Here is an 18732-nt window from a genome sequence, read left to right on the forward strand (position 1 = left end):
CTGGATTTGGAAATATATGTGCAGGATAATCATGTACAACCTCAGGATCATGTAAAGGACACGACTTTATTCACACAAGTACTTTTTAACTGTTTGCAAGAACAAAATACCGACAACAGCACCAAGTCACCAAGGAAATAATGACTGAAAACAAACGTATCTTACTTTAATTACTAGTATCTTTCTCTAAATTATGAAAATTATTTTTTATCTATTAATAACTGCATTTTTTTATACATGCAGTGTTTTCATGTATATGATGGTGATAGTAGCAGCAATATAGTCAACAATGGGAGAAATACTGAGCCCGTATTTCCTCAAATACAGCTATAACATTTGCCTCTCCAATCTTGAAGATTCTTGACTGGTAATGTCTAAACAGTTGATTTTTCATCCACCTTTTACAGCAAGTGCACACTTAAAATTGGCAGAGGAAAATATCAGGCAAAAGGCAAAAAACCTTGAGAAAAATCTTGATCTTCTTGTATGCTTTTTGATGCAGCTTTCAATGTCCTGTTTTCAATAACTTGTAACATAAAGTCAACATTCTTTGAGCATCTTTTTGAGAGAGGAAGGATATGAAAGAGACATCTTTGCATACTTTTTAGGAATGTGGTAAATTTTCTTCTCACCTGGAACACCTGGAACACCTGGAGGTCCCAGATCACCCTTTTGACCAATATCTCCTGGTAAACCAGGACTACCCTGTATAAAAGAAAATGTGAAGTATAGTTATCATACACTATTACAATATGTCTCTCAAATAGGCTGTGTATTTTTGGAAACCTGTGAAAAAAAATGTAATATGAGAGAAAAGCCATTGAGTTTAAGGAATGATTATTCCCTACCATGATTAGATGAGAAGCTTCTCTTACAGGAACAAGTGTGACACCTTCTTCTTACTAAACTATTTTTTGCCTTACAAAGATACTAGACCAGAATAATGTCTCACTAACAGTATATCTAATAAGAAGTTTCTCAACCATAGACCACATTGTTATGAAAAACATCAGTAAGCACAAATCTCAGCAAATACTGATTTCGGTGCAGCCCCAGCAGGCAGCTGCTAGTTAGATAACTAAATGGGATATTCCTAGACCACAGCAGACTTGAAAACTTCTACATTCACATGTGGGATGAAAATAAATGTGCTCAACAGTTTATAATCCTCTGAAGACTTTTCAACAGGACTAAAATACTCAAGGACTTAAGCACTTCAAACACAATGTGAACTCCTCCTTCTGCCTTCACTATTATAAACTGCTCCCCTGAAATTAATGGTAACAGGATCATTATAGCTTCACTTCAAGGAAAACCAAGCCTGTATTTTAAAAGATACTGTAAATAGTCATTTAAATGAATGACAATTTCCTTTTCTTCTTTTGCCTGTTGCAGATCATCTGCAAAAAGCTTGTAAGTATAGTTAAAGCTTCTCCCTGGCTGAAGCAATATGGCAGTGACAGTGCCCTATATAATAAAATGTGGAACACGGTTGGAGGAAAGAAACAAAATCCTTTTGCTAAGTAACTTACCAATCAGTGGTTGGAGATGTAAATTGAGTACACAGTGAAAATTAATACCACTGGTAGGATTCATCTCATCATATTTGGAGAGCAATAGAATAGACACGCACAGGAGCGATTTTTCATTGGATGTTAGATGTTTATATTAAGGTGAGAAGAACGGCTCCCTAAAAATGTCTAATTCTCTCCATTGACTATAAAGGGAGAAGAGATGACTAGCTCAAAAATGGATGTCAACAGTGAGACTTCCAAAATTAAACAAAAGAAATGCTACCCTCAGAGTGGTAAGGGAGGTATTAATGAACTAAGGTTCCCTGGTTTCCTTCAGTCACATAGTCACAGTATGCAGGATTGTTTAAAGAAATGGTCCTCTCTTTGTATCATAACACGTGAACTTCTGTAGCATAAAACAGGAGGGCTAACATTCATTGAGAAGACAGTCATGAGTCAAACAATCTCATTAAAAGAGGTTTTTTTAATAACTTTTTTTTTAGGTTCTAAATATAAAATGGAATTATTTATCAAAGGAATTTATTGGAAGCTTTCCATCAAAATACTCTTTCCACAACAGTGTGCAGTTTCTTAAACTCTTTTTTTCCCCATCAGATATAACTTGGCAAACAACATTTTATTTTGGATCTGTTCCAAACAAAACAAAACTATTTCAGTTTGTGAAAATGATGAAAATGTTTCTGTTCTCATTTCAGCATTGAAATGCACAGAAAACCCCATGGGATTTCTATTTCACAGTCGGATCTCCCCATTCCCTTTTTTTGGATAGGATTTTTGGGCAGGCTGTGTCACCCATGTTGTAACAAAATCTCCTTTCTGATCTAAGTTACCATGTACCTGGAGACTTCTATAAGCAATTGAGTTGTAATCAGGGCAGGAGCCTGTCACATTGGGGAGGATGAAGACATTAGAAACCCATGTTAGTGTGTATTACCAGAGGAAGTTTGGTATTGAAATAACTCTCGCTGGAGCATTTCACACTGAGTAAACAACCCAATACTATGCACTGTGGCTCAAAGATAGTAAAATATTTTCTTCTGACTGAAGGCACGGAACCAAAATCCTTTGGCATTTCTCAGTCTTGATAAACAAACAGTCTTGGACGGGAATATCACCCTGTGAAAAGCTTTAGAATTTCCTGGTGTATAGAAATTTAGCTGTTTGCAGAAGTACTGCAAATTCTTAAGATAGGGAAAATATACTGGAATGTTATTTTGAAATTTACTACCTTCAAAGCTGGTACGGTATGGTCTCAAAGGTAAAAAGGCATAGCCAAGATCTAGTGTCAGAACACTGAAGCAAATCCTTAATGTCTCTGTGTAGTGACTCCTGGATGCAGAAAAGGATGAAGCAGATCTTTGCATTATCAAGAATAATGTGGACCTTTTAAGCCCACTATCAGTATCCTACTTTTCGCATCAGGACCTTATTCCTGAGTCTTCCTTCCTTTTGTACACTAGGAATTGTTGAGTCACACCTACCTACTTTTTTATTCGTTCTTCCATAAATTTTATTTTTATTATTATTACTATTATTTTCTTAGTAGGAAAGAGGAAATGGAAAGTTAAAATATAGAGCGTATTTTTCAGTGTGGAAGAAGGCAGCAGACACTCTGAGAGAAAGCGTATAGAAGACCAACTATTCTGGGTGACTGTCCTATTCTACATAATGTACAGAAAAGGGACTGTTTTAGATGAGGGAAAATGAATAATATATGACAACAATGTATTAATAGCATAGCCTGTTTGTATTTCTAAATCAGCAGCTATATTTCATCACTGACAGTACCAAAAGTGCACTTTATTTGAAAGGTTTCATAACAAAACCAAACAGTTCAGGTATTTTCAGAAGGCAATTTATCGTGAAATACGCAACCTTTAAAATTAACTACTAATGCATTTGCAGGATTTATGGATGTGCTGCAGCCATCCTGTACTGTTAATACACTGTAAATTATATTCTGGGTGTTGTATGTTACCACTCACTATCTATAAATTTCTAATAAGTTCATTAGCTCACTGGGGCTTATTGGTAGGCAGCCTTTAAAAGGAGAGAATTGAAATGTTTTCAATCTGACTTTACATCGTCAGCAGTGAGTCCAAAGTGCACTTTGAGCACAAAGTATCATTATTTTGAACAAGAAACATCTATGATTAATACAGCCATTAATTACAAGAACCAACTTTCAGCAAATCTGGAGTGTACTGAAAGTAACTTACTGGCAGTCCCTGGAAACCTGGATCACCTTTGACTCCCGGAAGCCCAGGAGTCCCAGGCCAGCCATTGCTCCCCTGCTCTCCTTTGGCCCCTTTCAGACCTGGGGCTCCTGGTGGCCCTGTTGGACCTGGTAATCCTACAAACCAGAAGAAGGGAGTATTTAGTGGCAAAATTTGCTCAGAGCAGCACCTGATGGAGGTTGAGCTGGCTAGGTCTACAGATGGACAGAACCAAAGTAATTATCACAATAACATTTCAAGAAAATAAGTAGAATCTGTTGCAGGGAGGTCCATATGACTCCCCATCTGACTGGAGGTCTATTATTTATCAGCCTGTGGCTGACGGAAAACAGTGGAGAGTTTTCTAGACATGCAGAACAAAGAAATGGTATGTTCTCAGGTATGAACGTGCCAGAGACATATTGCAGCTCTGCTCTACCCTCCTCCTTAACCTCTAGCATAGGGCCACTGCCAAGTAAGGCCACACTGGGCCATTTTTAAACACATTAACATTCCAGGACATAGGACCATACAGCCGTGGTTCTCTTGAAACAGTAAATAAAGTCCAGCGAGAAACATGGAAATGGGAGGCAAACTTCTTAACGTCAGAAAGGCTTCTGGACAAAACCATCTGACAGAGGACATAAAACCAGCCTGTTCTAGGACATAAATGCCAAACTCCATATGAAGGGGAGCTTTTCTCTGATCTGTGAGAAGGGGATAAACATGGATATGCAATATTGATTACATTATTAATTTATTAGGTGAGCTTTGATTAACAGCAGTACACTTATACTAAAGATGATGAATTACCTGGAAGGCCAGGTTGGCCTTGGGGTCCTCTGTCTCCTTTAGGGCCCTCAATTGCACTTCCTGGTAGTCCAGGAAGACCTTGGCTACCCTTAGGGCCTGGTGGACCAGCATATCCTGGTTCTCCTTTCAGACCTGGGATCCCCGGACTTCCTGGGGATCCTGGAAATCCCACATCACCTTTTGCACCTAAGATTTGAAACAGCCCCCAAAACATGATTAGAGTAAGGATCAAAATCACTGAAGCTTTCTGTCTTCTTATCTACTCATAGTGAGCTTTATTCCTTAAGAAAATATTGACCTTGCCTTTATACATTTGTATAAAAATGCAAAATTTTACGAAAACTGTATTATTCTCCACATTATGACATAAAAATATGAGGAAAAGATTAGTTTGACTGACATACCTTTTCTTAGCTAAACTGATCACTAGGCTATTCTAATTCACTCTAAAAATAGATGAACATCCAGCACCACTCTATCAGTCCTTCCACAAGCAATATAAAGCCCCCAAAACCTTACTCCATTACAATTATTATTGCCATAGCTGAGTAATGGATGTTTTGCTTGACTAAGCACAAAAGGGCTTGCTCCTGGAGAAAAAAGGAATATTTTTTTTTTTTATTAAGATCTAGATATACACACTTAGGACTTATTTCAGCTTTGTACATACAGTTAAAATTTGCAATTCAGTAGAATTTTAGATCATGTTTGAGCAAAAAGAATATAGATTAGCTGGTATAATAAGAAGAGAAATAAAATGCATAAGGAACTGGCTCTTTGCCTAAACAGAACAAGGTCTTTAAATCCTGGACTTTTGGAACTCCAATACACTTGGAACACAAATTATGACAGTTGGATTTCTATTTACTCTAAATCCAGATATTTTTAAGTGAGCTGTGCTGACAAAATGAGAGAGATAGGTAAGGTGAAAAAAAGTGCTCAAAATCTAGCATTCTACATGCCTTACTGAGCTATGATTAAAAAATTTGCTTATTAAAATAATTTCTGTAACAGTACGGCTTTCTCAGCAATTAATGAATGTTAATTACTCTGAGATGGTAAATAAAAGATATTCTAAAATTCTGGTTTATCACTTTTGATTGTCCACACAAGTTTCCTGTATTTATAGAATGAATGAGGTAGGGCATTGATATTTCAATATTTCAATTTTCATTTTTTGTTTGTTTTCTGGATGTTTAAAATTGAAAATCCATTAATTATACACAATTTTCTTTATCAGCAGCAGTTTGATATTTCTTCATTACTATACCTATTGCAGTCTAGTGTCTAGGATACTTATTTCATAAAATGGAGCACGGTGCATTACAGACACCTTGAACAAGCACTGCCTGAAGCCAATGAAGCCGTTCACACAGCACAGTGTAGTGACACACTTTACAAAGACCACAAGTGGTCTTGAAATTGTGATAGCTATGTGCCTGTACCCAAGCTAATAACCCCCGCGTCCAGGTAATAATAATTTTCAGTAAGATCTCATCAGGTCTTTACTATCTTTTGCATCTCTGCACCGTGCTCCTGTGCATAGCTTAGACATGCTCTACTGAGCTATCGAGAATAACTATTCTAGCAATGAATAAAACTGCATCTGGGCTGCACAACAGACCCAGGTAAAAAAAATTACTGCACTATCCTGGCCACAAAACTACTATCTTTAGATGTCTGGTGCACAGAGCCTCACTAGACTTTGATTCTTGCAAAATTAGTAGGAAAACAGAAATACTTGGAGTCAAAAGCACAGCACACAAATACGGGAGTTATTTATATTACCTCATCACAGCACAGCTTGCAGTAAATTCCACACTATGAATAATTACCTATTTTAGGGCATATCTAACTCATGTCCAAGATGGTGCCACTGTAACAGAAATTAGTATTTGAGCCTCTCAGAGTTTCTGCCTGCTCTGAAAAGGTATAGCATGTAAAAGAATGAAGTAGAAAGTATGTCTGAATTACAGAATTATGTTTACAGTATGTCGGGAGGGAGGTTTGCTGCTTGTGTAAAGAAGTATTTTACCTTTATCTCCCTTTGCACCGGGAAATCCTGGAAGTCCTCTACCTGGAATACCTGGAATATAGAGGTAGCAAAAAATTAGAAGATGGGACAGTACTTAAATTTAACGTGTAATGAGCAAAACTTTATTAAGCAAATAGAAAATCTAAAGAAATGGATTATACATAAGTTCTTCAGGGCAGAGACTGTCTTTGTTATGTATTGGTATTCTATCTAGCACAATGGGCCCTGTATGACTGAAAGCCCTACCCTACCCTAAGAAAAGGCAAGCCTGCTCCATTATTTCACAGTGAAGTTGCAGACTTGAAATTAATTCCAAAACATGCCAATTCTTTAAACTATTGCCAGCTTTTGTGAAAGAAATTCTTTCAAGATTACACTGATTAAACACAGTCGCTCATCTAAATGATCAGCTTTGCAATGGTGGATGATAGCTAGCAAGACATCTTACTAACTTTATTTTCTAAGGTTCCATCCAAAGTACCTCAAGCCCAGCACACACCTCTACCAGCTACCCTTGTGTAGCCTGTCTCTGTACGTTTTCATACACCATAAACTTAACGTGACAGTCACAGTACCTTGTTCACCCTTTGCACCAGCTGCACCTGGAATCCCATCATAACCCGGTTCACCCTTCTGTCCAATGGAGCCAGCAGGACCCGGAACACCAGGTTCACCTGAAAAATCATCACCGTTTTCATTTCACCTATGAATCATAAGACTTTTTTTTTTTTTTTTCTTTACACATTTTTTTCCTCTGAAGAAAAACTTAAGTTATTCCTTTGCTCCCCCAGGGACCAAGCAGATACTGCATGATGACTTCACTGTGACTTTTCTCTGAGATTATTTCTGAATTAAATCTGTGTGAGACAGGGCTCAAGTATTACAGGTTTTGCCATAGCTAATTATCATGAATCTCAGTGAGTTTAGAGTGCAGGAACTCCAGCAAAGACTTATGTATAGCACAGTCCATTGTCCAATGAGTGGATGTGTCCTGCAGCCAGTAAACTAAGAAAAAAAGGCTACAAGTTCAAAAATGTTATACTCATAATAGCAATGGACTTACTCTCCTCCCTACTCTATTGCCTCTTTAACATCTGTGTAACAATGTTAAAGTGGTGATTCAGGTTTGGGCCCATGGATCAACTTTATTATTTTTAAATGAACTCAGAAACAACAGAACTAATGGCTGTAGCAACAACCAGTCCTGTGGAAGGTGGTAAAATCTCTTCCACAAGCAGTGCAAAAGAAGTATTTAGCCCCACGCTACACCAACTCAGATTTACCTGGGAAACGGCACTGTCTTTTTTTGCTTATGAAATGAACAAATGTACCAGGAAATATCTGAGCCAAAACGAATGTAGAATGCCACAGTATTTGTTTTATCTACTGCCTGCAGGTGAGCAATGTTTTAAGTAGCATTTGGTATTTTATTTCTTTTCTACCTGGTTCTCCTTTTAAGCCTGGAATGCCACTTAAGCCAGGAAGTCCTTTTTCACCCTTTTCTCCATGGCGGCCAGGGCTCCCTAAAGAAAGGAAGACATGGATTTACATGTGGGATATTTGTTATGTTTCACCTTAATTTTTCACTGCAATTTCTGCTTTATGAAAGCATAAACACTTGCCTGGGAATCCTGCCATGCCAGGGGATCCTTTGGGACCAGGGGCACCCGGCATTCCAGGAATCCCTGCACTACCCTTTTCACCCTTATCTCCAGATAAACCTGGACTACCCGTTCTTCCTGGTTCTCCCTAGAAGAAGCAGCACACATAAAATCCACACATTAATTCTGAAACAGCCTTTTCTGTTTGCAATGGTAGATGTCAACCCTCTTATCCATCAGACTTATAAAGAATTTAATTCTTTTTCCATTTAGAAACAAAGTAATTTAGGATTAAACTTGACATTAAATTCCACTATCAGAATTATTGACTTTTTTAGCAATTGCTTAATACTTACATATGAAAATGAGTATTTTTCTATGCATTTTTATGACAGTTTTTACAAAGTCTTTTCCAAATTAGCCTCTAACTTACTTATTACACTTAATCATCTTCAAAAAAATCTTTTTTTAAGTCTTCAGCAAGTTTGCTACCAGATTAGTAAATTTTATTTTTACAATTTTTACTTATAAATTAATGATTACTGTCATTGTATAACTAGGAAAAGGAATGTGAAACAAATGAGAATCCTATTAGAATACTATTAAAGATTAAATTAACTTTACAGACAGTATTAATACAGTTCTCTTTTCAGTAATATCTGAACATTTTATAGGATTTTTCAGCTTCCCATCATCTCTGCAAAAATAGAGAAACACTATTTCAGTGGGATTATTTGCTCTGTTTGTAAGAAGCCCTTTATTTACTTAGTATTTTTAAAAGTTTTTCCCCTCCTCCACATTTCTAGCACTGCAAATTAGCCTGTTCTGAAGAGACAGAAAAAATAAGAACCCTGGACATAATGGTCCTATCAAACAGAGTGCATCCAAACCCACGCCTATGCACACCTTTCAAGTTTCTAATCAGGTATTTAAATGAGCATAATAGAAAATATAATAAAATAGCTCAAAGGCCAACAACATCTTTTCAAATAAGGCACTTGGGAGAGACAGACAATTAAATCCTTAGGGCTGTAAATACCTTCTCACCAGGAGACCCTGGAAAGCCAATTCCAGGAAAACCTGGTGCTCCTTTGTCTCCTTTTTCACCTTTTTGCCCAGGGAACCCTGGTGTACCTGGTGAACCTGGTACTCCCGGCAGACCCTTTTCTCCAGGTGTTCCTAGTAATAGAAAAGGAAAAATGGGTGTACCAGAGTTAGTGGTACCCTAGCAATGTTGACAATTGCCTTAGCTATTTAGAGACAGAAAAGCAATGTAACTCACTAAAATAGCTAGTAAATTAACTTTTGAGATTCAGTCTCTAAACAGGACTCTGTGGGAAGATAAATTCTCCTCATAAGAGAAGGTCGTAATCTTGGATTCAGAGTAAACAGAGCTCTTGCTAAAAATATGATTTGAACAAAAGTTTATGTTAATTTGAATAATTTCTAACAGGACCAGGGTGACAAAGGGACACCGCTGTAGCAAATTTTTCTGTTCTCCTTTACCATTTCAGTCTAAAAGCATATTTATTTCCTAAATATGCTAGACAGAAGGCCACCTGAATGGAGACAAAGTTTCTGTGTTGAGACATAGGATCTTCTCCATTCTATTCTTTACCAATCCCCTCCACAACAACACTCTTCCCAGACCACTACAGTTTGTAATTACCATGCAGTACACAGCAACTCACCAAACTTTTCAGAAGGGGGAAAATAAACAAGAAGGTTAATGCAGTTCACACACTAACAGAGACAGACAGACCGACAGGTAGGTATAACTTGGAAAACAAATACAAAAACAAATGCATAAATCCTATATATCCAGTTAACAGATTCACATGTAGAAGCTTAGGAAACTATCTTATTATTTGTATGTTACAATAGGATTGAGAAAGCAATTTCCCCAAAGCCTGAAGTTGCACTGCAAATAGTGCAGCCATTTAGTAGATCTACACCAACAAATATTCCATACAGGTCTCTCTTAATGTTCTATATTAACTTAAGAAAACAATAGTAAGAAATTCCCAGCAATCAGTACCTGGCAAACCCATTTCACCAACCGATCCTTTTTGTCCTGGAATTCCTGGATCCCCTGGGTACCCTGGGGGACCCTGATCACCTTTTGGTCCTACAAACAGCAGAGAAATTGAGTCCCATTAGTTAATGTGGTTTAAAATACCTTATAAACAGTCTCTCTGTTGCTAGCTTCCAACATACCTGGCTGTCCTGGAGTACCAGGTTCACCATCTTTCCCTGGAATTCCTGGTTCTCCATATTCCCCACGTAAGCCTTTTTCTCCTGTTGCTCCATGGTCCCCTGGACACCAAGAAAACAAACACAGTGAGATCAGTTTTGTCAAAATTTACTGTAATGCCATATAATAATCCTTCTAGTTAACTTTTAATCACACTTGCTTCTCTCTGCTGAACAAGAAATGTCTCAATTCAAGCTTCATACATTGTTCAGTAGAGTCACACTTTAATAAAACACAACTCTCCAGTCCCTAAACCAGTGCTGAGGAAAGGCTGCAAACTATTACGATTTTACAGATGTCTGTGCAGATTACAAGGCAAGTTATATCTTTAAAAGAAATTGCAAACAAACATGTGTTTGAGTTAGACTAATGTGTTACTTTAGAAATGCCAATATCAGATGTTAACAGAAATGATTGATTTGACTGTTCTGCTGTCTAAAAATGTACAGGTGAACAACCAGTTCATAGATACAAACTTGCTGTTTCCTCAGTTCTATCAAATGTTAAAGCATCTTCATCATTCCAGAAGGCTCCACCTCTTATTCTGTGGTGTGCCTCTTCTCCAGATTTAAAGGTCCAAGCCTTTTGGTCATAACCCTTTCTGTTAGAGTTGCATATAGGTGCAGGACAATAGGTTACTGAAGATAGCTTGCTGGATGTTTTTAAGTAAGCGGATTTTATTAAAAACATCCCAAGATGTCCAAATCCAAATTTTTTTCATTAAACATCACTGACAATCTTCCATAAAAATACTATGACTTTTCTGCACAGTTTGAATTTTAGAAGCTTTTTAAAACATTACTGTGATATTCATGTCTAGAGAGATGAAGGGAGTAAAGTTATGATGATGATCAGTAAAGTTATGGAGTATAACTAGGTTATTTTTCTCTGCTGGTACTAAGTAACTTTGGGTTGAAGCAGATGAGATGGGCAAAGTAACAGCTGAAATTTGCAAGCTGGGGTCTGTTTGGAACCTACCCTTCCAGGCTGTGTGAGCCAGGCCAATCTGTAGACTGTGTTTGGTCAGGAAAAGGTAGAGCATACAGGTTTGCAAGCGTGCATTATTAGTGCTGGAGAGATGAAGAAGTTAGAAACCAAAGAAATTAACCATTTGAATTTCTCAGCAAAGGCTTCTTTATATGCATGTAACCAGTGTGCCTAATTTGGATTTCTGGAAAGGAAATAAAACTAATTACCAATCAGTCAACCTACAGGCCAATAGCAGATAAGTAATGAAAAGCAACCTATGTGGATTTGTTTTAAAGGCTTTTCATACCACCATATACATCAAGATCAGAAACAATTGAGAAAAATTAATCTCGATGAAATCTTTATAGGCTGGGAGCCTCATCAAATACAAAAGTGCTCTCAGAAGCTGCATCTCATCTTAGAGGCAGATGCACTCCACACTTGCTCCTGCCCTCCCTTGCAGTCCCTGGCTGTCCAAGCTGGGAGGCACTGCCTATTCATGTGCTCAGGTTTCTCCGAGACCCAACCAGGACACATGAGCCCAGGTCTCATTCTGACAAGCAGTCAGCACATGGAGGTAAGAGGCAACCAGACTGGGAAACTCTCCTGTTCCCACAGTTCAAATATAACACAATATAGTTATTGGTGATTCGCTGCCAAACTGGAAAGGAGTCTCAAGTGCTCTGTCCTGGGCCCAACAGAGAACACATCGATGAAATGTACAGATAACACTAAACTGGAAAGGCTTGAGAAAAGCACTGGAGTAGACTGCAGAAGGATTTTGAAGAGTTGGAGTAAAGGTTGATAATCAACATCATGAAATTTAAAAAGTGCATTACACCACACATGTGGTAAGAAGTCAAAAGCATGCATACAGAATGAAAAACGATTGCATAGGCAGCAGTCCAGAAGTAAAGGACTAAGGATTATAGCTAATCACAAACTGAGTCAGCTGTTGTTTCAAGAAAGGGAAATTTCATTCTAGCAGGGCCTGAGTTGAAGTACTTCCCTTGTTTCAGCAAAGTGGACTCTAACAAGGATGTGGCCAAATTGGTAAGAAGTCAGAAATGGTAACAGGAATGATAATTATTTCAGAAAACATGATATACAACGAAAGGTTGAAGGATTTGGTTGAGGGAAACAGAAGACTACTTGATCTCAGTAGCTCCCTTGTAAGCCCTACACTTCTATTTTAACTAAAACAGTTATCATTTATTGAAAAACTCTTCTGGGATTTTTTAATAAAAATTAAATCATAATAAAAAAGGACAAATAATAAAAATATATAAAATATGCACTATTTTTTATTTGAAAAGAAAAATAGGTGAATAATCTTAAACAACTTAAATTTTCACATAGCCTTAAAAATAAAAATCCAAAAATGTATTGTCTAAAAAACCTAATATTCCTACCGCCATTTAGTTTCTAAATAGAAAGCTGATTGCCTTTCTCCTGCGTATTTCCAGCTGTTTCTAAACTGACATAAGTTGATCTTTTGGTATCGGTGGCACACATGTGTCTTTCCTGAAATTTCTTCAGGTCACAAAGAAACATGTGTGCCAAAAAAGGCTGCACACTTTTTCTTATATATTAGTTGGTCTTCACGGCCACAACGGTGTTTCCACTATATGTTTTACATGAAAGACAGCTTTTCTCTTCTGGCAAGATCTAGTTTCTGCTTTTAAAAATTCTTTTTTTTTGAGAGAGAGTCCTCTGATAAAAAAGGTAAAATGGATTTTATAAGAGCACATTGAACCTCCTCCATCCAACCAAAATATAACAGCACATTGAACCTCTTCCATCCAACCAAAATCCTCTCTCTCTGCGATTAATCTTTATTTCTATGGAGTTGAAAGACACTGGATAAACATCTGCATTTGCTATATGAAATTCTTTAATCTTATTTTAAAAACTGTTGTCTAAAACTAAGATACAACTGAACTCAAACCATTTCTGCTTAACAGTATATGACTGTTGATTACACTTACACACAGTTAGAGATTGAAGTTACCTTTTTCTCCTTGATCTCCCTTTTGGCCTTTGAGACTAACCATGTCCATGTTGTCCATCGTTCCAGGCTTTCCTGGGAGACCAGCTTCACCTTTATCTCCTTTGACACCAGGATCACCCTGTGGTCCAACTACACCTTTGAGACCTTGGCTACCTATAAAGGGATGGCACAGAATGTTATAGTGGCATATAAAACTTTGCAAATGTATTTAGTAGACAACAACAAATGAAATTAGCTACTTTTTCAAATTCTGAGCACCAAATACCATGCTCTGGAACATCTCATTTATCTCATATGAAGGCTTTTTTTGTACCAGGACTTCACAATAGCTCTGTCACAAAAAATTGACATATTTTTCTCACTTCACAGCCATTAATTTTAGACTCTCAAAACAATAAAAATAGGAGTTTGGCAGTAATACAGGGCATTATTTGAGGGATTTAATTGAGACCTTCCTGCTGGCTTTTTATAATTTCAAACACAGTATTTTTCTTGAAGTAATATCTATAGCATCCTCACAGCTAGCAAATCCTTATGTTGTTGACTGATCAAAAATCCTGGCTCAGTGCCCAAATACATGACTGCTCCTAGGATACGACTTTCTAAATTACACTATTTCTAATTTACAGGGAAGTTATTTGACATAAAACAGTCCTTGGACCAAGCATACTCCTTATATTTCATTATTTCCAGAACTGTCTTCTGCTGAGAAAATGGTGGATTTTACAATTTTTATTTTGAGAAAATCTCTCTCTTACCTTTTTCACCAGGCAACCCTCGATCTCCAACTGGTCCAGGAGTTCCTGGCAATCCAGGAGTTCCCATAACTCCCATTTCTCCTTTGGCTCCTGAAACCGAAGTGAAAGAGTGAGCAACAGAAATAAAGCCAGCAGTGTAAAGAAATGGCATTATTTACTCCCTATCATGTTAAGAATTGCACTACTTAAGGAAAGACAGGACAAAGATGATGATGAATCTAAAATAGCCTGATAGAGAAAACAACAGTAAAAATAGTGGTACAAACGCAGTTTATAATGGGTTTTTGACAGATTCTTTAAACTTCCTATCACAGTAAACAATGCTGTGATTAACAAAGGCATTATTAAAACTACATTCTGTCACTGAAACTGTGCAGAATAATCCCCTTTCATTATTACAGGCCAAAGGCTAGTTCCTGCAAGTTGCTGGACTTGATCCACCAAAGGACTTGAGTAGCAGTTCAGTTACATGTGCACAGATCTGCTTTACTGACCTCAGCCCATGTGTTTTACCAAGCTTCAGTCCTTTGATGGACGAATTCCTAATGTAGTGAAAGGGCATGCTACCACAACTTAACAAAACAGTTGTCAAAGATGCTGGTTTCCGAGGGAAAAGAGGTTTACCTGCTGATCCTTTCAGTCCAACGGCCCCCTGAGGACCCGGCAGGCCGGGTAACCCCACAGACCCTGGTACTCCGGGCTGGCCCTGGATACCTTTTTCCCCTTTTGGTCCTGGCATATCTAGACCTGGAAGACCAGGGAAGCCCCTTTCTCCTTTTATTCCAGGAAATCCTAGGGAAAAACAGAAGATACAGGATTAGTCCTTAATGGAGCAAGCAGGACATCATTAATAAGAATATCTGATAATGTCCACCTGCGGTTCAGAAATTACATAGTATGAAGAGTGAAGACTAAGAGCCAGACAGCAGAAGTAGTCCTCATTTTCTAAGTGAGGCTTTGATCCTGCATGTATTACCCATCGATGACCTGAGGAGACTGAACAAAATGGCAGGCATTTTCTCAGAAGGCCTCGCCCTGTGTTTTGGGGCCCGTCGACATGCCTCCCCCGCACACCCCCACCAACCTCACACCACAAAACAGTTCACGAGCAACACTTTTACCAATGCCAATATCCATTTATGCCAAAAAGTCTGCTCCTAAGCACTGTCATGGGCGTATTATCCTCTCACCTGGTGGTCCCTGAGGTCCTGGCTGCCCAGCAGGTCCTGGCGATCCCGGCGGACCCAGCCCCGGTGCGCCCGGAGGGCCCTGCGAGCCTTGCAGTCCTGGGAGGCCGGGGTCGCCTGTGGGGAGACAGAGACATAGAGGGAGCGTCCTTCGATGTTATTTGAAATCTTGATTGCTGAAGGTGCTAGATGAAGTGCTTTGGAAGCACTTGGCCAACAAGAGCTCATTTCAGCCCCTAACACCTCCTGCCTGGGCTGGGAGGAAGGGCTGCTCTTTGCTGCTAGCATTTGCTGCCAGTGGTTGGTAGGGGAAAACGAGAGTAAGGAAAAAGGGCAATACCCTGAGATATCAGTAGGACATCTCAGTGGTGAACAGAGTTTTTGCTGCATCTACGGGGGGAATGATTTTAAAAAAGAAGCAGAAATACAGAACTGCATTTTTACGGCAACGTTACCTCTGAATCCTTGCTGTCCAGGTATGCCCGGAAAGCCTTGCTCGCCGCGTAAACCAGGCAATCCTGGATTTCCCTTTTCTCCAGGGATGCCAGCTGGGCCTGGAGGGCCTGGCAAGCCCTTAGGGCCAGGGAGACCTATACCAGGTTCACCCTAGCCAAAGAAACACAATAGATTAAGAATTAACACATCAAAACCAAGAATTTATCCACTGACTGTATTTAAACCACTCAGAGGCGGCGGTTCTACACATGACTTCAGGGCAGAGCCATTAGTTAGCCCTTTAGCATTAATGTCAATGCACCTACTCCGTTCCTTTGTGTGCATAGTGGGAAACATAAGATGAAGGACAGTTTGGCCAACTTTATTATTTTTTTTTTTAAAGAGCAGGCTCTTTGCACACATTCCTGTTAACATAGGCAGTCACAAATAACAGTATCAGCAGCTGATACCTACTTTTTGACCTTGTAAACCTGGTACACCTGGCAAACCATCCAGGCCAGGGGTTCCTGGAGTCCCCGGCAGACCAGGTGAGCCAGGCTGACCTGGGAAACCTACAAAACAAAACAATACTCATATGATTACTGTCTCTGCCTGTAACTGTCTCTGCTGTTTCTTTAAGCCTCTAACTGAACTATTCACGTCCTCACAAGGATGTGTTTAAAAAGGTCTGTGTAGTCTTTTATGTCAAATTTCTAGGGATGTCAGCACCCAAATATCTCAACAGATATTCAAATGCTGAGCTTCATGTAGCAGCTTACTGTGGTGCTTGTGGACTTTCTCAAGGGATGTTCTTCATCTGCACTTCCCAAATCTCATGCAGCCATGGCTGGGTGATATAGTGCACACACTCCAGTTACACCAGCTCTGTTAGACGGATAACTTTATCTTACCTTTGGGTCCTGGAGGTCCAGGGAACCCTATACCTGGCTGCCCAACAGCACCCTTTTCTCCTGGCAGGCCAGGTCTACCTGGAAGCCCGGGATTCCCTTTGTCACCTTTACAAGTGAAAACGGACAAATGTTAATATAAAGGTTAGCTTCTGGGGAACAGAACCATTATGGTCATCAGACAAATATTAACAGGCTACTGTACCTTGGGGTCCAGGGAACCCAGGTGGCCCAGGAAGGCCATCTGCCCCAGGAGGTCCAGGGAGTGGTACAGTTCGTCCTGCTTCACCTTTTGCTCCTGTGAATGTAAAGAAGTATTAAGCCCAGGAATCAATGAAATTAAACAAGGGAATTTCACCTAGCCAGCAATATTAGTTCATCTGTACCATTACCACTGACTTGTTATGAGGATTTTTTGTAGAAGATTCATAGAAAACTAGGATGAACTCAGTTTAGGATGAACCTAAACCATCCTGTTTGGCCTAATAAACTCTTCAAGAAAACTACCTTCAAAGGTTTGCAATTATACTGCTGAAAGCAGACACTGATTTAAATTAGAAAGTCTTTTTATTTCAATCATTAATTCCATTGATCCTCTAAGTTGTACCACTTAAAAGGCACAAATTTAAGTTGTTTTTTTTTTTTTTTAAAAGCATACTATAGTATTACCTGGAAGGCCTGGTAAACCTGGGGTTCCAGCAAAGCCTCTGTCTCCTTTGTCACCAGGTAACCCTGCAGCACCTACCCCAGGAGGGCCAGGAAAACCTCTTTCCCCACGTACTCCAGGGAATCCAGGTTGGCCAGGGGGACCACGTTCTCCTTTCAAGCCAGCTGTACCCTAATTTTTGGAAAATATAAGTGTACTTCTTGCCTGATTGGCAAAACAGAACAACGACATCCTCTCTCTTTGAATATTCTGTAACTTGGAATTAGCACAGGTATCTGTAATACTGAAAAAAGTGGATTTTTTATCAGTTCAACAGAAACAGAACTGGGTTCCACATGGAATAGTACATGGAAATCATACCTAGTGTGCAGTGCAACTAACTGGACCATGTAGGCTATGTTCCCAGTGGTGGATGTGGGAGCAGATGTGAGCTCCACATTAAGCTCCACATCCATATCAGCTGAACTCTCTATCAGGCCAAGACTTTGAAGCATTAGGTTCCACAAGAAGAGAAGGACAACAGAGTTGAATCTTGTCTTAACAATCTCTACTTGGATAACTGCATTCCTTCAACATCTCCAGATATCAGCTAAATCATCCACACTAGTTCTCACTATCAAGCTGTGAGAAAGGGAGAAAGGAACAAAACTATTGTCCATGCCCACAACTTTGTGGTGAAAGTAACCTTGTGCTACAGTCCAGAAAGCAACAATTCATGCTGAATACATCTGAGTCAGATCACTTATTTTCGTGACATGTAAAAATAAAGGGTCAAAATTTAAATATGAAATAGTCTGCTGTTGAAGGACCATCTTCCTCACTAGTTCCAGGGAAACTGGAGTCTTCCTCTAAGGAAGAATGAACTACTCAAGGTAAGAACAAGATGTGGAACAATGAATGAGGCCAATAAATATAAAGCATATGTAGGGCATAAAAGCATGTGAATTCTGATCTAAAAGACAGAATGTATAGGACAGTATGTAAATGTTAATAAACACACAGTAGGACAACATGTAAACATAAAGAAAGACACATACCGCTGTTCCTTTAGGACCTTGGGGACCTGGCAATCCATCTTTTCCTGGTCTTCCTTCTCTTCCAGGAATACCTGGTTGTCCTGGGAAACCAGGATCTCCCTTTTCCCCTTTCAGGATAGAATCATAAGTAAAATCTCCTGGTTCTCCTTTTGCCCCGGGGCTGCCCATAAGTCCTGGAGTGCCGGGGGGGCCCTGGAATTTCATAAATTCAGATGTCATCAGTTGCCCTACCAACTCTTCAACTGATACAAAAGAAAACAAATCTTCAGCAATTAAAGAGTAGACCCAAATCAAGTAAACCATTAC

General features: G+C 39.1%; 1 protein-coding gene across 2 annotated transcripts in view; it reads right to left on the reverse strand.

The window, feature by feature from the left end:
• COL4A1 (collagen type IV alpha 1 chain) overlaps positions 1-18732 on the reverse strand; it is a 128697-nt gene that overhangs the window by 11856 nt on the left and 98109 nt on the right. The window contains exons 25-44 of one of the 2 annotated variants that reach the window (XM_054224126.1): positions 18427-18618; positions 17392-17560; positions 16928-17020; positions 16726-16830; positions 16289-16386; positions 15835-15985; positions 15383-15496; positions 14817-14984; positions 14193-14282; positions 13435-13587; positions 10418-10516; positions 10239-10328; positions 9240-9379; positions 8222-8348; positions 8042-8122; positions 7175-7273; positions 6600-6650; positions 4565-4750; positions 3755-3888; positions 633-705 (exon numbers count right to left, since the gene is read on the reverse strand). In XM_054224126.1, the coding sequence (XP_054080101.1) occupies positions 633-705; positions 3755-3888; positions 4565-4750; positions 6600-6650; positions 7175-7273; positions 8042-8122; positions 8222-8348; positions 9240-9379; positions 10239-10328; positions 10418-10516; positions 13435-13587; positions 14193-14282; positions 14817-14984; positions 15383-15496; positions 15835-15985; positions 16289-16386; positions 16726-16830; positions 16928-17020; positions 17392-17560; positions 18427-18618 (2413 nt within the window). Of the gene's footprint in view, positions 1-632; positions 706-3754; positions 3889-4564; positions 4751-6599; positions 6651-7174; positions 7274-8041; positions 8123-8217; positions 8349-9239; positions 9380-10238; positions 10329-10417; positions 10517-13434; positions 13588-14192; positions 14283-14816; positions 14985-15382; positions 15497-15834; positions 15986-16288; positions 16387-16725; positions 16831-16927; positions 17021-17391; positions 17561-18426; positions 18619-18732 lie in introns of both variants that reach the window. The other variant, XM_054224117.1, reaches the window with a different exon arrangement.

This window comes from Rissa tridactyla, chromosome 1 (assembly GCF_028500815.1).
Source record: "Rissa tridactyla isolate bRisTri1 chromosome 1, bRisTri1.patW.cur.20221130, whole genome shotgun sequence".
NCBI classification, from domain to species: Eukaryota; Metazoa; Chordata; class Aves; order Charadriiformes; family Laridae; genus Rissa; species Rissa tridactyla.